General features: G+C 37.2%; 1 protein-coding gene across 3 annotated transcripts in view; it reads right to left on the reverse strand.

Annotated features, from left to right (window-relative positions):
- Positions 1-22,240, reverse strand: part of FIP1L1 (factor interacting with PAPOLA and CPSF1) — a 37,351-nt gene that overhangs the window by 7,229 nt on the left and 7,882 nt on the right. For 2 of the 3 annotated variants that reach the window (XM_072406243.1, XM_072406242.1), the window contains exons 10-15: positions 19,488-19,644; positions 17,580-17,627; positions 14,562-14,588; positions 11,630-11,684; positions 8,772-8,827; positions 2,742-2,967 (exon numbers count right to left, since the gene is read on the reverse strand). In XM_072406243.1, coding sequence (XP_072262344.1) covers positions 2,742-2,967; positions 8,772-8,827; positions 11,630-11,684; positions 14,562-14,588; positions 17,580-17,627; positions 19,488-19,644 — 569 coding nt within the window. The remainder of the gene's footprint in view (positions 1-2,741; positions 2,968-8,771; positions 8,828-11,629; positions 11,685-14,561; positions 14,589-17,579; positions 17,628-19,487; positions 19,645-22,240) is intronic. The other variant, XM_072406244.1, reaches the window with a different exon arrangement.

The raw sequence follows: 22,240 nt of genomic DNA on the forward strand, positions 1-22,240 counted from the left end.
CAGGGTAAAAAGTAAGGGGGAAGGGGTGTGAAGAAGCCGTCTCTGCAATCTTTGTGAAAGGGAGGGATTCTGGGTAGAGGCTGGCCTAGCACATGAAATCTCTCTGCTGTCCTCAAGGTAATGCTGCTGCACAGAAAACATACTTACCATGATCATAACAAAAAATTCATAATCATATGACCAACATGATTATTTCCATATGTAATTTTGTTATCCATCGTGTTGTTTTGGCTAAGTCACTCTACTCTAGCATACTTCAAGATAAAGAACATCTGTCACGTAACAAGAAGAGCGAACCAGCAAATTATGATAAAACATTCCTCTAATGAAATACTTTTTTATAATTCATTCAAATATAACCAAATAATAATTTTGTTTTTAAGCTTTGTGGTTAGCATGCTAAATTGACAACTCTTGTGCCAAAATTCCGAATATGTTGAATATGCTAACTCCATGTCTTTGGCAGATCATGCCCCATTCCACAGTTTTAGTGGGCACATACCGTGTTTCCCCGAAAATAAGACACTGTCTTATATTTTTTTGGGCTTCCAAAAACACACTAGGTCTTATTTTCGGGGTAGGTCTTATATTAGGGCAGGTTGGGGGAAAAGTGGCTTCCTACTATAAGTTAGTGAATTTTTATTAAGATAATCCATGTTAAGGGCTCACAAGACCCAATAAAACATATGTGCAGGAACTTGTGTTTGAGTACAGATTCACTCCAAAAGAGATTTGAAGAAATGTTTCAGGCTAAAATTACCAAAAATAAATGAATTTGTTTATATATACCAGCAGACAACTCATTGCAATATTGGCTGCTCATTTAAGTTTAATTAGAATCAACTAAGACACAGTTGAACAGAAAAGACTGACCACATTTGACCCAACAGCAGAAAAAACATAGTAAACGATTTGCCTTGGTGGGGCAGCACGGTGGCTCAGGGGTTAGCACTCTGGCCCTTGCAGTGGTAGGTCCCAGGTTCGAATCCCACCCAGGACACTATCTGCATGGAGTTTGCAGGTTCTGGCCGTGTCTGCATGGGTTTCCTCCGGGTACACCGGTTTCCTCCCACATCCCAAAAACATGCCGTTGGGTTCATTGGCTTCCCCCTAAATTGACCTAGACTACATTAATGACATATGACTATAGTAGGGACATTAGATTGTGAGCTCCTTTGAGGGACAGTTAGTGACACAACTATGGACTTTGTAGAGGCCTGCATAATTTGATGGCGCTATATAAATACTGTATAATAATAATAATAATTTGCCTTGTTAAAGCAAGTTCTTTACCTAGCAAAGACATTTGGGGAAGGGGAGTGGGAGTTTTAAGCAGAACTAAACCCGTGTTACTAACCCATCCCAGTGTTGCTTTTCAGGGTGCCGCCATCATCTTCTCTTCCTGCCCAAGATCTACAGACATGTCGATTGGCTGGGCCAGGACGGTGAAACTCTTGTGCATGTGCGTGGGAGTTCATTTGTTTTGGGCATGCGAAAGGGAAGCTAAGATTGCCAGGTATACTGGCAACTATAGGAGACTGCGCGTGCACTGTTCAGATTTTTGCTAGGTACCTGAAGAGATCTGGCAGATATGAGGATAAGTTGCCGAATGGACATAGTCTGTCCCTTCCTGCAATAATTATCTGCCTGATCATGGATTCCTAAACCTAGAACTTTAATTTCGCTTTGAATTTTAGCTTTATTAGGAAAATAAATAGCTTAAAACATGTATGGCATAATTTAAAGCAATCTTTTAAAAATTCCTACAAATATTTATGCATTTAATGCTGTCAGAAATGGTTATAAAGTTCAGCAGGAAACATGCTGTAAGAACAATAAGCTACAATAACCCTGACTGGAGTTCTTTGTCTCTGTTAAGCTCTGTTAAGAGAATATACTTTATTTACTCGCAGGAAAGAGAAACACACACATTGTTGCCATTTATGGTGTTTTTGTAATAAAATCGGCTAGATCAGCTGTTACCACCCAGTGGTCGGTGGACTTTTTGGTGGTCCACAAAAAAATTTGTACATTATTTGCAATTTTTAGATTTCATTAATAAAACAAAAATATTACTCTAATAAATTTTTATATTCCGAATGACAATTTTCGCCTTTATATTGCACTACATTAACAAATTGTACTAGAGACAGAAAAACAAGGGAGGTGCAGCGTGACGTCAGGGTATTCTTAAGTTGTATGAGGGAACCATTACCGAGCCATACGCTTCAATATTGTTTCCACCTTTACAACAGTCACCCCCGCTCTGTGAATACCGATTCTTATCCGATTGTTTTATTTTATTTGTTTATTTCTCAGATGCTCTTTTAGGTAAGTATGACCTTAACTGTGCATTTTCTTTAATGGTTATATTTAATGGCATCAATAAGGTTGACTTTGATAACTATCATTTCTTGTTTGGTCTTAGGATTCGAATGAAATAAACCCATAACGAGTGAGAAAAAGCAAATGAATATTTTGCATTTCTTTAGAAATACCAAACATAATGCAACTAATGATAATAGTAACATTAGTAATACTTCACTTAACCGTGAGCTGATCAATGAATCGGAGCCCCCACAGTACTTGTCAGACGCCTTTAGGAAGATTATTTTACAAATGTATTTATCTTTTTTAAAAAATCATATTAATGGTCCGTGGGATTTAAAATGATAAATTTAGTGGTCCGTGAGGTCTGAAAGGTTGGCGACCGCCGGGCTAGATAAATAAAAGAACTTTACCTGTTGTAGGCTCCCACACTGGGGCTATGATCGCGATCTCTGTCTCGGTCACGATCCCTCTCTCGTGGACGCTCTCGTTCTCGGTCCCTATCTCGCTCTCTGTCACGGTCTCGCTCTCTGTCGCGATCTCTTTCTTTGTCTCTGCGAGGATAGTAGTCCCATGGTTTAGACGTCTCTACCATACTGGACCATGGTCCTCCAGAACCAGGCATGTGTGGGAAGGACACTATATGGAAATATAAAGAAAAAAACTTTTATAAAGCTTTTTAGCCTTTAACAAAAAATACAATTTCTCATAAGTACAAATAGGTGCAGAACGATACAAAGGGACTACCAAACTTAAATGAGATACAAAGAAAACCTTACCCCTAACACAATTGGCCTTTGCAAAACAGTGAATATTTTATTAGCACCACGCGCTGAAAAACGACTATTAAACATTGGTTTTATGTTGCTTCAGGTGGTAAAATATAAGTGGAGTACAGCAATGTGTTATCACAAAACATTTATATATATCCAATACACCTAATCAACATAGCACACAAACCCTGTACAAAAATAATCATATAAGCATGGGCAATTTATTTCTGCTTAGATTCATTGAGCTAATATTAATCAGTTAGAGGACCAGCGCCAAGCGAAGACTGGGAAAAAGTCCAGCCGTGCCATTAACCGTAAAATAACTAAACTGTGAGATATTTTATTATACAGAAGGATTTCTGTCACAAAACAATGTAGCTACTTTTACTTTTATTTATTACTTTGCAAAATGGCCAAACTTCCTACAGTGAGTGGTTCTGTCGTGGTAATCTATCACTAGACTGCTGTGTCCATCTACTTCAAGGGAAAAAAATACATGGCAGATGTAACCATTTACAAGATTGTGTTAATAAACCAAGCAACCCGTTGCAACCATTATATTACAGTTTTAATGCACAGGATTTGATAGGTGCAGCTAATTAAGGATGACCCATTTATTTAAAATACATTTTTATACGATAAGCAAAGTATAAGAAAAACCATTACAGAGGATCAACAAAAAAGTAATTAGTAGAACAAGGACCACATCAAATGGACCAGTGTCAGAACTTCATGCTAGTATCTATGGAATGTTTCTTGTCAGTAAGGCCAGTGACATTGATGTCCTATTGTTAACGCTCATCATGATTGTACAGCATTTGGGGTCAGTGAGGGAGCAGTTACATAGAGCTGGGTGGAATGTTCTCCTGTAGGACAGTGCTGCTGTCAATGAATCTCTAGCATAGCCCCAAATCCCAGCTGGAGCCGGTCTATTTACTACCAGCCACCCTTACACCATAAATAAAATGTGTTCTTTCCTTAGAAAGGATAGATGCAAACCCCAATACAAAGACACTAACTAGTGTATGGTAATATGAGAACCCCACATCCTAAATTTGTAAAATTTACACCTAATCAGTATGACTTCTAAGGGTTAAATCGGCGTTTCATATCCTATAGAGTATGTCTGCCAACAGACAAATTCCCCACACAGGGAAAAGAGCCAGAAAGAGCAAGAAGCAGCTGGATTTGCAGGCCCACTAATTTCCTTGACTTGTCATGATGTCAACAAGATGTGCAGTGTCTTGTGGGGATTTACATGTAATATGCAATCTAATAGATTTGTTTCAATCTAGGAGTCAGCTTTCATTGTAATGGTTTCAAGTTTGCTGTTTTTAATTTGGAAATCCAGGTAATTATTTTTACTTTTATGCCACCATAATTTGCCATGCTATAAGAAGAATACTTTGGCCTCTGTGGTATGCTATTGGGAAGCCAAGGTTATAGGTTTTTAAATGTCAATCTTAACACACAACTAATTAGTAATTGCAAAAAAATATAGTAGAAAAAAAAACATCAGTCTATTATTGTAGTGCTTCAAAAATCATTAGCAATATTAATTACTGCTAAGATAAGCAGTAAGAAAAAATCATAGAATGCTCTGCATGTCAGAAATCAGGATGGATGGCAATGTTTCCCACACCAGTAAGATTTCACCGAGCAGCACTGCTGATATATTATCATTCAAACACTGAAGAAGATGCAGAAGGTGTCATATTGGGCTTACAGAAGTGTAAAGAGAAGCCCTCATTGGTGTGGAGATATTTATTATTCCCCAGTTAGTAGAATGGAGACCTGTCCCTTACACATCAAGGTACAGAAGGGGATTAGCATCAGCCTCCTTGCTAGGTTGTGGAGAAGGGGTAAATATATTAGTGGGTAAAACAGTAATTATCTTTTTTTAATTCTAAGTATAGCTATTTCCTTGAGAGTCCAGATTCAGTAGAGTACCATTATAGAAGTCACTTGTTCATACATTTATTACATAAAAAAGTGCATATATTTTATGTACTAATAGACACCATTCTGTAAGTAAATTAACTCAAAATAACTCAAACTAACTCTCACAACATTTCAATCTACAAATGGTAATTTGGGATTTATAGCAAAAATGACATCAATTTAAAGTAACTAAACACTGCATTATTCGCTAATTTATATTGCCTATTGTACATTCCCTATGGTAAAAAAAAATCCACTTTTGACACATCCTTATTACTGAACAGCATCAAAACAAAACCAGAAAGTTTTCTTTAGGACTTTTTAGGCATAAAAATCTATATAATGGTTACAATGAAAAGTCACCAATACAATTCTAAAAATCCATAAGATTCCCATCAATTTTATGTTTAACAGAACTGAACATTTCCAAGATAATTTTGCTGTTCTACGCGTTTCGTGTAACAATGTCCACTGCTTTAGGAAAACAGAGACGTCCCTAGTCAGTATGTGTAGATTATTAGAGCAGTTCTCACAAGGCAAGATATGGAAGATAAGCTATCCTGGCGTCAATAAGACCAGTTTGGTAGTTATGCAAAGAACTTGTCAAGAGTGAGCAATGATTTTAGTTGTGCTCCTGAAAGCTCCAAAAATTGTACTTTCCACAATGTTTTAGTTCCTAACTTCATTAGCAGATTTCTAATAGGAGCTCCATTATCCTACCATCCACTGCATGGGTGTCTGCTCACTACGGAGATGTTTAGAACTTTCAGGAGAACAAATTCTTTGCATCACTACCAAAGTGGCCTTATTGACGTTAGGATAGCTTGTCTTCCATACCACACCTTGTGAATACTGCTCTATTAATCTACACATACAGATTGAGGATGTTTCTGTGTTCCTGAGGAACTGGACATTGTCCTGCACAATGCATAGAACAGCAGTATAAAGAAACCACTTGTAAATGTACATATTTTGTTAAACCTTAGATTGATGTGAATCTTACGGATTTAAAATTGTCATAAATAAATAGATTTTAGAATTTTAATAGTGAATGTTCATTGTAACCATTAAGTAGAATCATGCCTAAAAAGTCCCTAAAAAATTTTCCGGTTTTGTTTTGAAACAACATTTTTCACCTGTCCTTGTTCCCTCACAGGGCGCTGACATTTCCTGTGATCTGTGGCCATCTTGATTAGCTATGTTGGGTTGAAGAAACACTTGCGCAGGAGTTCATTCATTCACGGCATACACAGAGGAATGCTGGGTATCCTGGAAATCAAAGATCAAGCTGCTCAGCTTCTTGCCAGATACCCAAAGCAATCCGGCAGGGTAGTAGGGATTACTGCAGAAGGGACTTATCCTGTCCCGTTCTGCAATAATGACCTGCCTGATCAGGTAGTTTTAGGCATGCAACTTTAGTGCCGCTTTAAAGATTTTTTTTTTAGATCTCACCACCAAGCCCAAATTTTGCAGCAAGCTTCTTCACCCACAAGTCTGTACATAATTTTGAAGTTAAAGTTCCATAACTGGGAATTAATTACTTGCATGTCTACTGCAATCACATGTTTAACATCTATGCTTATCGTATATTTATCAGAATGCTTATTTTGTAAGAGTTACTAAGATAGGGCCTGCTAATGCCTTTACTGTATATAAAGAAAAAAAGGAAGTAAAAGAAGGCAGGAGATTTATCCCAATACAATTGCATAATTTAAATCATAAAAGCACCAACATTTTATTTGGTTGTAAACAAGTGATAGGAAATATATCGTACACAAGCCTTGTGCTGGAAGCTGTGAGTGCTCAGAGTTTAATTTGTACTTATCTCCCCTTCAGCAAGGACAATGTAGACAGCATCAGTGTTCTTAGCCTGATTTACTCCCTTAAACCAATGACACCCAGAGCACTCAAGAAAGAGGCCAGATAAAGAGCTTTCCGAGATCTCGGGAAAAAACAAAGCGGAGGCAGCTGGTGGCAATTTAACAACATTGCTCAACAAGTTGGACGCTTTTCTGCACATTTTCTGCTTACTATTCAAAGCTATTCTGAATATATGAAATAGTGAAATTTATCATTTGTAGCTTATTATGTCTAGAACTTGTTTTTAGCTTATACTCATTCTAACTGCTGACCAGTCATACATCTCTTTCTTTGGTACAAGTGACTCAGCCATTCCTTTACGTCAGATCATATAAAAATTACACTTACTAAAGTAAGAGAATGCCGTTTTCCCGTGAAAAACAAAGCTACAATTTCCTGCCCATATGGTCACTATTAGCTTATGCAAAGCAGTAGGGGCAGTTTCAGAGCTAATAATCACATATAATTGCATTATTAATCTGTATATTCAGTGTATATTCAGCTGCACGATAACACACGCAAGATACACAGTGGAAATATATACTGTACCCATATGAAAAATAATACACAGTAAACAAAAAAGGACCCTAGAACTTATCTAATACATATCAAAACATGGAGAAGGTCATATGTCAATTACACCAGTATAGGGTGGGCAGAGGTAATAAGGCTTGTACAAAAATAGAAAATATAAAAATACAAATACATAGAAAATTTGTACAAGAATAGAATAGAGGATACTGCCATAATCATCTTTAATTATTGAAGGCCATTCCATATTGTGAATGCTACCATATTGCATGCATACAATACTATGGTGATACACAGGTTTGCTTCTTTTAGCTGAAATGAAAATCAAGTTTGCTCCTGTACAGTTAAGCTAAATAATGGAATGGATTTTTTTATTTTTATTTTACACTTTACAATAATCCAGAAAATATTTTATTGTTCAATAACTGCATGCCGTCAAGCACTTTGTGGGAAAATGCATGCATTCTAAAGGGCCTTGCATTTTTATCCAATAAATTTATTTGTGCCTGTGAAGGATTCAGGATCTTAAGTTGTGGCTGTATAAAAGACTTCAAGCTCACACTTCCCCCACTCTTAGGCAAGTCTTGGTCCAGTCCAGGAACAACTTAGAGGTACATTCAATACAAGCAACAATATTCCATGCATTGTGGTACAGTTAACTTGAAATTGTATTTTATACATTTTAGTGAACAGGAAAGGTCATTCAAGCCACTTGTGTTGCTATGCAATACTTAAAGAAGCCTTGATAAAAGGACAAGTAAACCTGTCATTACAGTTGTACCAGTTCATACTAACATGCTCCATTGGAGGGCACTAGTTAGTATTATAACACTTAGAATCAGTTCAATGCATTATGATGTGTATTAGGGGTGAAACAAAGCATTTTGGCTCCTGCTGTGGAAAATAAACAATACGCATATGAATCAAATGCAATAAAAAATGCATGTAAACTTGTGTCATTGGGTCGTAAGCACAATACAAATTCTGTGTTCACCTTAGAAGTAAAATTTGCTTTGTTCACTCAGGGCAAAGGAAAGTGCAGCTATGTTTGTCAAGGCAATGAAGAAAATAAGACTTGTGCATGATCTGGGTAGATTACAGACCAAACATACACAGAGCAAAGGATTTCCCCTATAAGTCCACATGGCAGGCGATAAACAGCCAAATGGCAAGTACCAGCTCCATCACATAGGAAGAAAAGAAGTCACATGATCCATTATTCCAAGCACCACCAGATGATTAAGTAGTTAACCGGGCATAACCCCCGCTCCCAAACCAGAACCATGATCGCATAAAGATTTATTATTTATCACTGGGGAAAGAAAAATGCTTGCTTACCGCTACCATATGGGAAAGCAGGGGTTGACCGTCCATCATACCCAGATGAGTGACCACTAAAAGAAAAAAGAAAAAGATTAATAAATCTATATCCCTGCCTTATGTCTAATACAGTCTTTAAAATGGTGATATACACATATACTGAAGTGCTGTATGCGTTTTATTTAAAGCAAAGCTATGTATCCACCTGTGGATAGTACTTTAAAATACCGTACAATGCTAACAGCCCACATACTTACAACCTTAGGGCTACAAGATGTACAACGGAAACATGCATTTCATTCGTGAAAATTATGTGGAGCAGATATGTACCTCCCAAGTGTACAACGAGGAAGGAAACCTCCTCCTCCTGCACATGGTTGCCTAAATTATTGGATTTTACTGCCCAAAAAAATTGAAATCCTGATATTGGGATATATCTTTGAAAAGCAACCACCTTTTACATTACTTTGTGACACTATGCCAAACCCCCCTTATATTTTACACTTTATAGCACATAACGTCTGCTTAGAAAATTGTACAAATCCAGATAATTCAGAAACCAGGTGTCTCCTGTATGTAACAAAGCTGAAAAGAAGATACAGAAACAGCTCAAGTACTGTCAGCAAACACTCTAAAGACTGGCGCTGATGTCAATAATAAACAGTGGTGAAAATAGCAGAAATTCTACTTTTCAATGTTTTCTGGCTTTACTATTCGCTCTCACCATAACGCTCCTATCATGGGAGTCTGTATCCTGTTCCAGAGAACATGGAAAGTGTAAGCGGCACTCACTTTATTGTGAGCTTTCAGCAGCCGATCTAAATCAGATTATTGGTGCCTATCCCAATTTCTTCACCAATACCCATTAACATCTGTTTTGCTTTTACATTGGCAGGAAAACATAAGCCATCACCATGCTTCTCATTCCACTGACAGCAGAATGAATCCAGCGGTCACATGTTTTTCTATTGCGATTCCGGAAATGTAAGTAACTGTTAAGGTCGGGAACACCTCCCCTTTGCTCTGCATTCTATAACATACCTTTGCAAGTCTCACTTCATAAATGTAAAACAGCAACCTACATGTACCGAACTGATGATCTGAATTAAACATGCAACACTTATCAGCTGCCACTTTTAGAGTATAAGTTAAAAATTGATAGAATCTAAACCACTACCTAAACACAAATATTTCACCACTGGACTATTCAAGAAGGCCAGCAAGAGCAAAGCTCTGTGTAATGGTAATACAATCATTCTTGAATAACTAATGACATGGACTGTGCACTGTAGGGGATCCTTTGCAAAATACACAGCCAAGCAATAATCACCATATAGAAATACATTTTGGAGAGCATGCCGCCACCACCACACTCATAAAACAGTTTACATCATTCAGTTAACCTTGACAAACAGTACGGTCAGCCAAAAACTACTGTATGGAAATGTTTCTGAGACCATGTCCTACCACATTCACACAATAGTACATGACATTCACTTAACCTTCATCCAGAGTATTGTAGCCAAGAATTACCATAGGAAAATATTTCTGGAGACATTTTCCCACCACATACATACCTCATTCAAGTAAGTAATTCAAGTAACAGTGCTGTTGGCCAGGAATCGCCATATGGAAATATAAGATCATGCCTCCACCAAATACACACAATGGTGCACATGATACAACTAACCTTCACACAACCACAGCACTGCCATAATTCTTTGTACGTTTTCAATGGACAAATCACTCAGTGGCGTCTTCATTAAACAATGCCACTTCAGTATTCCCCAATATATTATGAATTTGTCTTTGAATAATATAAATCTCTGAACTAAATCAATCTAATCACAGCTATATTTGTATTTACGCAACACAATTCTAGGCTTTAACCACCTGGCCGTTAATCCCGACCATGTTCAGGGTAAAAACACTTGCAAAAAGTGTTAAACCCGAACTTTTCTCACCAGGTGGTTAAAAATGTAAACAAACGTTATATTGCAATCCGATTGTCAATGACAATCGGATTACAACTGAAATCAAATACTTACCCCGTCCCCGCAGCTCCTCCAGCAGCAATAAAAAATTTGCTATTGCTGCTGGCATCTGCAGCGAGATGTGAAGCACAATGCAGAAATCCTGTATTGTGCTGTGCATCTCTCTGGAGATACAAGCAGCAGGGTCTCTGTCTCTGTGAGTACGCAGGAAAATCCCCCCCTCATACCACTCCGGAGGATGAGTCATCTTCCGGGTGATGTGATTGGTGATGTATGGGGGTGTATCTGGGAGGGAAATTTAAAAGCAGATTACAATGTAATCTGCTTTTAAATGGTTTTTACAGTACAAAAACACCACACAAAATGAAATAAAAATAAAAGTACATTTTTAATTTTATATTTTATTGTTAGATTACATTGTTGTCTATTATTTCATTATTTTTTAAAATTATTATTTATAATTATGTATTATATTATAATTTATGATTATAATATAATAAATAAATATAATTATCATACCCGGGAGTTAATCCTAAGAATTACAAGCCCACAATATAAACAAAAATAGGATAGGATTTTATAAAAAGTACATTTTTTTTACATGATTGTGTGTTTCAAACTTTTTTTTATATTCATGATATCTACTAGAACCCTATTCGGACATATTTCTCTAACTTACAGGTCTACAATTTAAAAAAAAAAATTTCATGAAAAACAGTGTATCGCTTTTGGTACAGAAATCTAGACATCAGTGTAACGCCCAGGTGGTTAAATAAAAGTTAAATAGAAGATTGGCATCAGTAACAATCATCTCTGAAACCAGGATCAAGTACTGAATATAATTAGAATATTGGCTATTTCATGATACTTAATTATATATACCTTTCTATGGTGGGTATCAGTGAGGGTGGTGGTCCGCCATGTGGAGGGGGAAAACCTGGAATTGACAAAAAATAGAATCACAGTTCAAAACACTTCTAATAACTTTAATACTATGAATAAATGAATGCTATATTAAATGGTTCAAACTGTAAAAGGAACACGTCATCTACAAGCTAGGCTGGAAAAATAGTTACTATACAAAAAAACCTAACTGATATTTGTAATGGTGACCAAGGTGCCATAGGGCTAGGATTTCAACAATCACGATAAGGATCTTTGCAGAGATAATCAGCCACCGATTTAGGTCCAAAGCTTTGCAACTTTTTAACGGAGTGAAACTTTCAGTTTTGCTGTACTGTGTCTTGCTTTCCTTCAGGAATGTAAGCTGCTATATTTTTAAACACAACATGGTGTCTGGTTTGAGCAGTATGGAAGGTCAAGACCGGAGGCTCCCTGCAGCTGGCAGCTTGCCAGCAGCTCCAAACCTCAAACTTTGACTCTTAAGAGAAGCCGCATCTGCAAATTTGACAACAGTGAGCCTTACTAGTACCGGTCACTGCTGCCCCTATTCATTGCCTATGGAGCTACCGAGAGATGCTACCATGTAGCAGCTTAGGAGAGGAAACAGTTCCTGGCAAAAGAAAGTAGTAAACACACCACAACCTCACCACAAGAATGAATCCAAACTAATTATTTTCCTTCTCTAGTCTCCAAGATATGCACAACAGAAATGGCAGCAGCACAACCATTACAAAGGAAATGCTATACAAATACATATTTGGATGGTACTATGATTCCCCCCCCCCCATCAACCAAAAAGGAAAAAACTGCCACGATAAACATGTAGACTTCTACTGCAAACCTCACCTTCTAAAAATGATAGCTACCTGGGCTGTAGGTCAATCCAAATGCTTAACTACTTTGAGTCCCTTTCTCAGAACAAGAAGGCAGTTCTAAACTCATTTCCTGAATGATTGTTTGACAGCCAAGCAGATAGAATTTTCAGATAGATGTCGGCAACAGGTTTCCAGCAAAGCATATCTCTTGCAACAAGCATAGTCATAACAAGGGTTACCAAAAAAAAACAAAAAAAAACAAAAAAAAAAAAAAAAACTGTTCCTGTCTGTGTGCTTAACCTTCAAATTGAGTTAGACGCATCAAGTATACATCTCTAAATGTTGTTTATCCCAATTTCACCATTTAAGTATCTCATTCACTGAGCTCCTGCTGTTTTGTCCAGGTTGCCTCAAAAGAGAATATTCTTCTCAAATACCTTCATTTCAGAGGCACAAAAGTAATTGGACAATTGACTCAAAGACTATGTCATGGGCTGGTGTGGGCAATTCCTTCGTTATGTCATTATCAATTAGGCAGATAAAAGGCCTGGAGTTGATTTGGGGGGGGGAACAGACAACATGCGGTCAAAGGAGCTCTCCATGCAGGTGAAACAAGCCATCCTTAAGCTGCTAAAACAGAAAAAACCCATCCGAGAAATTGCTACAATATTAGGAGTGGCACAATCTACAGTTTGGTACATCACGAGAAAGAAACAAAGCACTGGTGAACTTGCCAAAAGACCTGGACATCCATGAAAGCCAACAGTGGTGGATGATTACAGAATCATTTCCAGAGTGAAGAAAAACCCCTTCACAACAGCCAACCAAGTGAACAACACTCTCCAGGAAGTAGGCGTATCGATATCCAAGTCTACCATAAAGAGAAGACTGCATGAAAGTAAATACAGAGGGTGCACTGCAAGGTGCAAGCCACTCATAAGCCCCAATATTAGAAAGGCTAGATTGGACTTTGCTAAAAAAAAAAAAAAAAAAAAAAAACTAAAAAAGCCAGCACAGTTCTGGAAAAACATTCTTTGGACAGATGAAACCAAGATCAACCTTTACCTGAATGATGGCAGGAAAAAAAAAAAGTATAGAGAAGGGGTGGAACAGCTCATGATCCAAAGCATAGCACATCATCTGTAAAACATGGCGGAGGCAGTGTGATGGCTTGGACGTGCATGGCTGCCATGGCACTGGGACACTAGTGTTTATCCATGATGTGACACAGGACAGAAGCAGCTGAATGAATTCTGAGGTGTTCAGAGACATACTGTCTGCTCAAATCCAGCTAAATGCAGTCACATTGATTGGGAGGCGTTTCATAATACAGATGGACAATGACCTAAAACATACAGCCAAAGCAACCCAGGAGTTTATTAAAGCAAAGAAGTGGAAGATTCTTAAATGGCCATGTCAGTCTCCTGATCTGAACCCAATTGAGCATGGATTTAATTTGTTGAAGACTAAACTTCGGACAGAAAGGCCGACAAACAGCAACTGAAAGCCACTGCAGTAAAGGCCTGACAGAGCAATAAAAAGGAGGAAACCCAGCATCTGGTGATGTCCATGAGTTCAACACTACAGGCTGTCATTGGCAGCAAAGGGTTTTCACCCAAGTATTAGAAATGAACATTTTATTTTAAGCTTTTTAATTTGTCCAATTACTTTTAAGCCCCTGAAATGAAGTGATTGAGTTAAAAAAGGCTTTAGCTCCTCACATTTTTATGCAATCTTTTTGTTCAACCCACTGAATTAACGCTGAAAGTCTGCAGTTCAACTGCATCTGAGTTGTTTCATTTAAAATTAATTGTGGTATTGTACAGAACCAAATTAGAAAAAAGTTGTCTCAGTCCTAATATTTATGGATCTAACTGTAAATAGGGATGTGCCTATTATAAGAGCCAGGCAGGATATGGATTAGAAAACAACTTTCTGACCATTTTTTATCATACAAGGATAAATGCTATAATGTGCCTTGTAATTGCTTCTGCATTCATTTTCACAGTTACTAGCAAGCTGAATGATACATCGTCTTTTAAACAAAAAATATACCATTATGTTACTGTAGATAAATTATATATTAAAATACTTGCCTGGTGGAGGCACTGTGATAGGTATTCCTAGAAAGAGAAGGAAAATAATGGTAATTTTTTTTAATTCATGTACAATAAACATTTTTGTAGATTTTACATTTCATCTTAAACTGGATTTGCTTTCCCTGAACCTCTGTTGATTGATGATATAAAGAAATAGTTGGATATAGTTCATTCTACACAGGATTACGTGGAGCCCTCTCCGTTTCTGATTCATGCTGCAAGAAAATGCCACAAGGCTTTAAAGCGCACCTATGCATAAAAAACAAGCCCTTTCGTATAACTTAAAAATATTTACATGGAAATAGTAGCAGCAAGCACCCTCAAACACAGATACCTGTAATGGGACCAACTATGTCTCTGCTGAAATCAACTAACGCACAAAATAAGAGCCAAACCTGCTGCAACTAGGGAACAACTTGAGCTCGGAATGTCAATATGCTTTAAGTCTTCCTACATTTTCAGAAAGAGCAGGCAAGACAGTTTAGAAATGCAATTTATGGTATACCATGGCATGTGTATCTTTTACACTAAACCACAGGCACTGCGCAAAAGAAATTCAAGCTGACCAATGATATGCTTTTCCTGAATATGATGGACCAGAAATGTCCGGTGAAATGCATAGAGGAGGCATCATCTATATCAAGAAATGACAAGATTTTATTTTATAGATTTCAATTACTGCAGGTAAATGTTTCTGCTAAATGTGTTTAACACGTGTGATTGATTTACCATCAGTCAGTAATTGGTGAAAGTCACATTGAAACCAAGTGTATGTCCAGCCTAAAACTGTTTTTTTATTCTGGATACCATTGAGAAGACCTACAAACCTTGTGAGGTTTTTGAATGATTTAGACCTCTGTCAGAGATTTGCTCTCGCTTCCTTTCCGGATAACAACATTTTAACAGACACAACATAAAGTAACTCTCCAACAATCAAGTTTTTGACTGGGTGTACAGTTTAGGGTCTGAACTATGGGAAGCTTGTTACAAACCAGGTCCAACTGTACATTTGTATAATAATAATTAAAAAAAAAAAAAATGCAGGAGACCTCCGCATACAACAACAATCCACAGAAATCCAGGGAGCTCCAAATTTCCTGTTCAGTGTAACTTGGGATTTTACTGCAGTAGCTGTCATTCAAACATTTAGTTAGCAGCACAATGGATTTATGGCAGATAAAGGTGTATTGTGCTAACAAAACTTATTTAATATTGCAGAGATTTACTAAACTATTTGTCTTATTTTCTCTCTTCAACAAAAGACATTTTTGAGGCCTGTCTACATATTATTATTCATTTGTAGGCTGAAAGCTACATTCTCGGATCACTCAACTGGCTACTGGTTTGACATTTCATACTGGATGAGCTAGTTAGGTCCCTACTATTTAGGGTATTACATATCATCATGATAGGTGCGCTTTAACATCTACTAATGAAATATGACTGTTAGCTTTCATAAAAACAGCAGAATTCAGAGTGGTATCCAATTTCCAGTGTTTAGTCATGCACATGCCAAAACATAACACATCTTGATTCAATATGAAAGATCAGGTTGGATTAGGAATAGGATAAAATCAAAATATTAACATCTTCCAAGCAGCATGAGTTTACCAGATTAATGTTCCACTTTTCTTAGAGCTTAAATAAATGTCTGAAGAAATTCTTAGCCTAAGTCACTAATAAGTTGAAGCATCCAAGAGAGGGTGAAAAATGTACTGCACATTGCTCAGAGGCTCTACCTGCTTCTTGTATGTCCTGTAAACTTTTCTCAGAAGTCTCTTAGAAAGTTTTCCATTACACTGACCTGGTGTTGCCTCAATACCCCCAACATGTATGAAAACAGTCATGGCTATTAGAGACATCTTACATTTATAGCTTCAATGGGAATTGATGGGATTTGGAGAAAAAAAAAAAAAACTACGCAAAAAAAAAACTTCCTATCCAGTAATTTTATTAATGACAGTGCACACAACCTTCCTTTCCTCTGTTAGTAGATGAACTCATTGAAAGCTTAACAGGAAAATAGTAAACCCCAAAAATTATTTGGCAATGCTGTAGCTGCTTTTTGTGGGTGCACATTTCTTCTAAAGAATAACTCTACTGCTACTGCTGAAACAATTAGCTGAAACAATTAACATGTAAGATGACCTTCTCAAAAGATCCCAACAAATGAGAAAGTATTTTTTAGCTAATCTAAAGAAAGCTTGGGTTCTATGTTGTATACTAAACACTGCCACCATCACTTTCACTGACTCTGATGAAAATCAAAGTCACAATGTCCACACACAAGCATTATACACTTCAGCTTCACTCCTGTCACAAGTTAGTCAGATATGTAAGAATAGTGTACTCGCTAACATCATACTAAGTGATTATCTGAAATATATCCACTGTGGTAAATCTGTCCAAATGTGTCCACAATATGGCCCAAACACTACTTAAAAGAAACCATGACCACCGACTGACATCCAAGCTATGGTCCACAGTGAGCATTAATGTGGTATGGGGAATGTAGGTGAAAGCTTTGCAAGTAGCAGCTAACATTTAGCAAGATTTGTAGAAAGCAACAAAGAGAATAAATAGCCATGTGTTCTTCTATATTCATACAAGATCACGATGCAGAAATTTTTCTCCCCCACGTAATAGCACAGAAACAGGCAAGCAGAGTAGATGAAGTAAAGATCCAAAGATACGGCAGTCTAAAACAGCAATCTGTATGAAGGCAATTATCTATTCCTTCTCATTTCATAACACTTGCAAAGCCAATAACCTGCATTGTAGTGTCAACACAAAGGCCATATTAATTGTCATTTCTGTATGTTAAAAAAAAAATAGCAGGTAAACTAATGATACTTGGAATCTTGATTGGTTTGGCTTACACAACACACACACTCACAAGTCAACAACACAATCACTATGTGTCACCCTTATCTGTATGATCGACAGCCACTTCTATTCCCATGTCAAATCAAGATAAATCTGTAAATTCATTAGTATTAGCAAAATCCACTATACCATATCTAGATGGTTTTTGCATGGAGAAAGATAACTGCAATCCAGACCCTAGAAGAAGGGGAAATAACGGCATAATTTACATAGTCACTTGGTACCCATCATTACATAATTGCTGGCAAGATAACACTGATGGCTGCAAGTAGCCTGGAATAAAAGCACATTCCAGAGACTGAAGCAGGAATCGGTTCTTGGGATGCCCAGTGGATGCTCTGATAATATGAAAGAGGATAACTAAGTTATTAAAATACCATTAAGTTGTAGTACAGATGCCACATCTGCATCCATTTTTAAAACAATCATACAATTAGAGCAGGCAATACAGCCTGGGAACTGTTTGTTGCGATTATTGCTTTAATCTGAGCAGTGCTCACACATTACAAAGCTAGACATGTTCCTGCCAGCACAGCAATATGCATACAATGTTTATACTACTCATATAAAGAAAGCCCAGATGTTAGAAGTTTGGGTGACCCAGAAACTTGCAAGGCAAGGAAGGTGTTAAATGGAAACCCTAGGTCACCTTGCTGGAATAAATCAATGAGGAAGAATATACAGTCTACAATGAGGACATCAAAGCAGCTTTTGCTTTCCAAAGAACTTCCACAGGATGTTTTATATTTGCAATTCTTGATTTTTGGCGAAGTCTTGTAGCTAATATGAGGTAACAACTGTGCCTTTCCCCTCATCTGAACAGGGGTGGTATGGCACAGTGCTATTTTTGTAACTGCTTTGAAGATAAAGTCCTGGCTGCAGCACAAATAAAACAGGGCCCATAGGGAGCCAAAGCCACAGGCCTGCATGGTTTGTTGCAGATGTACAGCAGTACTGTACTCATTTATAGGATAGCAGAACGTTGGAAGCCTACTCCTACAAAGGGCTCTGTAGATCACAAGGTGCTGACATGAATATGAACATAAAGGAGTTTCTTCTGAACACAATCATGTTTCAGAAAAATCAAAGAGAGGAAACTGCTTTACACAGCAAAATGTTAAATGGATATTTAGCACAAATATGGCAACCAGTGATATCTGCCGCATAGGTTAGCAAATGAACATAAGAATTCAAGAATTTGCTAGTTAATAGGCATACAATGCTTCAGTTAATATAGCGTGTCTTTTTAGTAAAAGCTGAATGCCAAAGATAAAACAAAACCTTTTCTAAATACAGGGGACATGTATATTCTTATCTCGATCTTGGTGTGCTTTTTGTATTTCTGCCAGATCTCTGGAGTAATCCATTATTCAACTTGGCGGTTGTAAAGAATATTCCTGTAATTAGACCAGCCATTGCTGCTCTCTCAAGTTGTGCAGAGACTTTGGTCTGCATCTGTCCCCTCCTGTCATTTTGTGAGGGAAACCTGTAGTAGATGGACTGGTTGAGTTGCTCCTACAGCTCTGTTCTTTGTAAAGGCTTTGCGCAGCAGGGCTATTTTGTCACCACTACTTTTACACATGACTATGGAGTCTAAACCAATATTCCTGTACCTGAAGAAGTCAAAGTTGGCAAAATAGGAACAGACTCTGGCTTCACAGTTTACAAAGCATTTGGTGCACACAAAGGGAAGCCAATTACCTAACTGCAATGTGGAAGTAAAGCGGAGTACCTGGAGGAAAGCCACGCAAGGACGGTTAAAACTCCACCCATTTGCCTTAGACTGTTAACTACAGTGGGTCCATGAGATTGTGAGGACTTTGTAAAGCACTGCATTGCTGCTATGTAAATACAAGTAAAAAAAAAAAAATAGGCTATAAAAATTTTTTCGAAAATAGTTTACCCAACAGAAAATTTTCTATCACTGGCTGTTCACAGCACCGACCTGACGTCCAGGAATCTTGCTATCTATAGCTCCAGTTACTTTAACATCTGTGACTTTATAATATGCATTAGAGGCGTATATGTCGGTCTTACCTGGCGGAGGGATTAGTGGAGGTGCAGTGCTGACATTCGGGGGAGGTGGAAATAACGGTGGTGGAGGGAGATGAGTGGGGGGAGCACCAGGGGGGAAAAATGGTGGTGGGGGCTTGATGAAATTATCCACTTCTGTAGGAGACTGCTCTGTAACTACCTGCAAAAAAAACACAATATAAATGTAAACAATTAAATACAAAAATTAAATATAATAAATGTGACTAAATATCTAAAAAAAAAATCAATAGAAAAAAGCATTTATATTTCTTATGTCTCGATTATTGGTTTTATCATGCAATAAATACCAGCTGATATTGCCAATGAATAGACCAACCTATTGTTACAGGATTACAAAGCTAAATGTTCTGTAGTAGGATCATTGCAGCATTGCCCCCCCAAATTAAGTAGCAAGAATGTTAGGAAGAGGAAAGAATCTTAAAACAGAGCTCAAGGAACCAACGGGGTAGATTACCAAGCTTCACTGATAAAAGTGTATCCTCTCCAGGCTTGGAGAGCTTTAATAAATTAGGTCCAATGTTATTCTGCAGCACTTTAATATTAATTTGACTACTTAAATGTAGTAAAAGGTACATGTTTAAGTTTTGAAAATGTTACATTTACAAAATACTTATTCTAATAAAACCATTTAACATTTTAAAAATGCACACATACATAGGCTACACAGTTTAAACTTTTGCCATTACTGGGCCAGCAAAAATTGCTCTGTCATTTGAATATCAGAAATGAGAACACAAAGATCTTTTTGCTGCTTATAATGCTGAATGTGCTGCAATCACACAAAGAAAGGAGGCCACTTCTTTGCAAGTTATGAGCACACCATGGAAAGCTGCCAAAGGAAACACTTCCCTCAGTATCAAAATTCACAAAAGCAAGCAGTTCTCTCTTTTTTAAGGTTAATTGTACCACACTTACAAAAGGAAATTCTCATATATCAGAGCACTTCCAAATCAAGAACATTGCTTCCTTTTCTTTGCTTTCAATGTTTTCCTTCTTTAGAATATTTTGAACAGGTAACAGACTGACTAAGCGACAAATGCAAAATTCAGAATACAAAACACAAAAAATGTTATCATATGATTAGAGATTCTGGGCTGCCAACAAAGAGCAGATATTTCCTCTTGAATAGAATTCTCAGAAGGACTTAACCTATACACACATAACATTTTTAGGTAATTTTTTTTTTTTAAGAGTTTCATTTTTAGTAACCTCTGGTATTCTGGGTTGTTCAGAGCGAATCTTGCTAGTACCAGAGCAGTAAAGTTACAAACATACACTGGAATTTTTCTGAATCTTGGGACAGACATGGTTTGCTTTTAGGTTGGCAAACAGAACAAATTAGTCATCCCAATGTCTCTGTGCAACACCGGCTCTTTCTAGAGGTCTCATTTTCAGTCAAAAGCTGGGATAGTGAATCCCTCCTCCTTGAAGGAAAAATAATTAAGCTATGTGTACTAATGAACTGAAGTACTGTATGCTCTGAAGTCTGTACATATAATAAAATATATAATAGGTTATCCTTTAGCAAATCAAGCTATACCTCCTATACCATGAAGGTATCCACACATTAAAAAAACACACTTCCCTGTTATATTTCACAGTACAGCTAAAGCTAGTAGAAGCCATTATGCAGGGTTAGGTTGCATCGTGTCTTTATAAAGCTTAACATATCTCCAAAAAAATCTCTGTAATGGACAAAATTATTCTGCAGCCCAGCTTCCCACCAACTTTCTGCTTTGATTGGCAAAAAGGAAACTTTTGTAGTTTCCACTTTAAAAGAAGTTTATCCAAATTAAAGCCATGAAAGCTTTTTATTTAATGAGGATAGATTGCCTGTTCTAGGTTACTTTAGCAAATCAGATTAGAATCTTTGCAGTAGACAGATAATATGATGACCCAAAAAAGGAGAGGAAAAAAAACACAAATTTTAATGTCAAACCTGGCTCATAATCTACATAGGAGACCTTAATTTATGCCTTGCAGTTAAATTTAAACGTACCCAGTGTTATGGTGACAAATGCAGGGAATTGCACCAATGAGATATTAAACATAAGATCAATAAGTCTAACTGTGATTGCTCAGATGTACTTACAAATATGAAGTATGTTGCATGTATCCATACTTACCTTGTAAAAGACTTTCTTAGTGAACACTTCACACATCCAAAAAGTTCCGTTGTCAGCTCCTGGCTTTGGCATTTTTGCCCATATTGATTTGCCAGGTCGGTATGATGTAATTTCTGCACATTTGCAGCTCTGTGTAGAGCTTTTGTGAAGATGAATGTATAAATCATTTATTGCAGATGAGACAATTTGTCTCATCTGTAAAGAAAAAAAAAAAGAACAAACTTCTGTCTCCTATATTTTGTGTGGAAAATCATATGGATTTGCACCCAAAATGTGATTACATTTATTCACATACATGTACACAATTCATGCAGTCCAGGGGTGGGTTTAAGCAAAATTATAAAAGTAAAAACAACTTTTCCCTCGGCTCCAGTAGATTTACCACAGTATTATTACTTCTAGGAACAGAATCTTATAAAGTACTGTAAGTATGTCCATTATGCTCCCCACCAACTCTTAAAGATTTCTGACAGACCAAGAAGAGTCTGCCTCACAGATGAACTGCTAAGAAGTAATATAATGTTTTCTCACCATGTACGGCATATGATCTAACCCTCCTTTAAGGACGAACTAAATGTATTGTACAATCGTTGCAATTGTGTTTTTTAT

The sequence above is a fragment of the Pyxicephalus adspersus genome, chromosome 3 (assembly GCF_032062135.1).
Source record: "Pyxicephalus adspersus chromosome 3, UCB_Pads_2.0, whole genome shotgun sequence".
In the NCBI taxonomy this organism is placed as follows: Eukaryota; Metazoa; Chordata; class Amphibia; order Anura; family Pyxicephalidae; genus Pyxicephalus; species Pyxicephalus adspersus.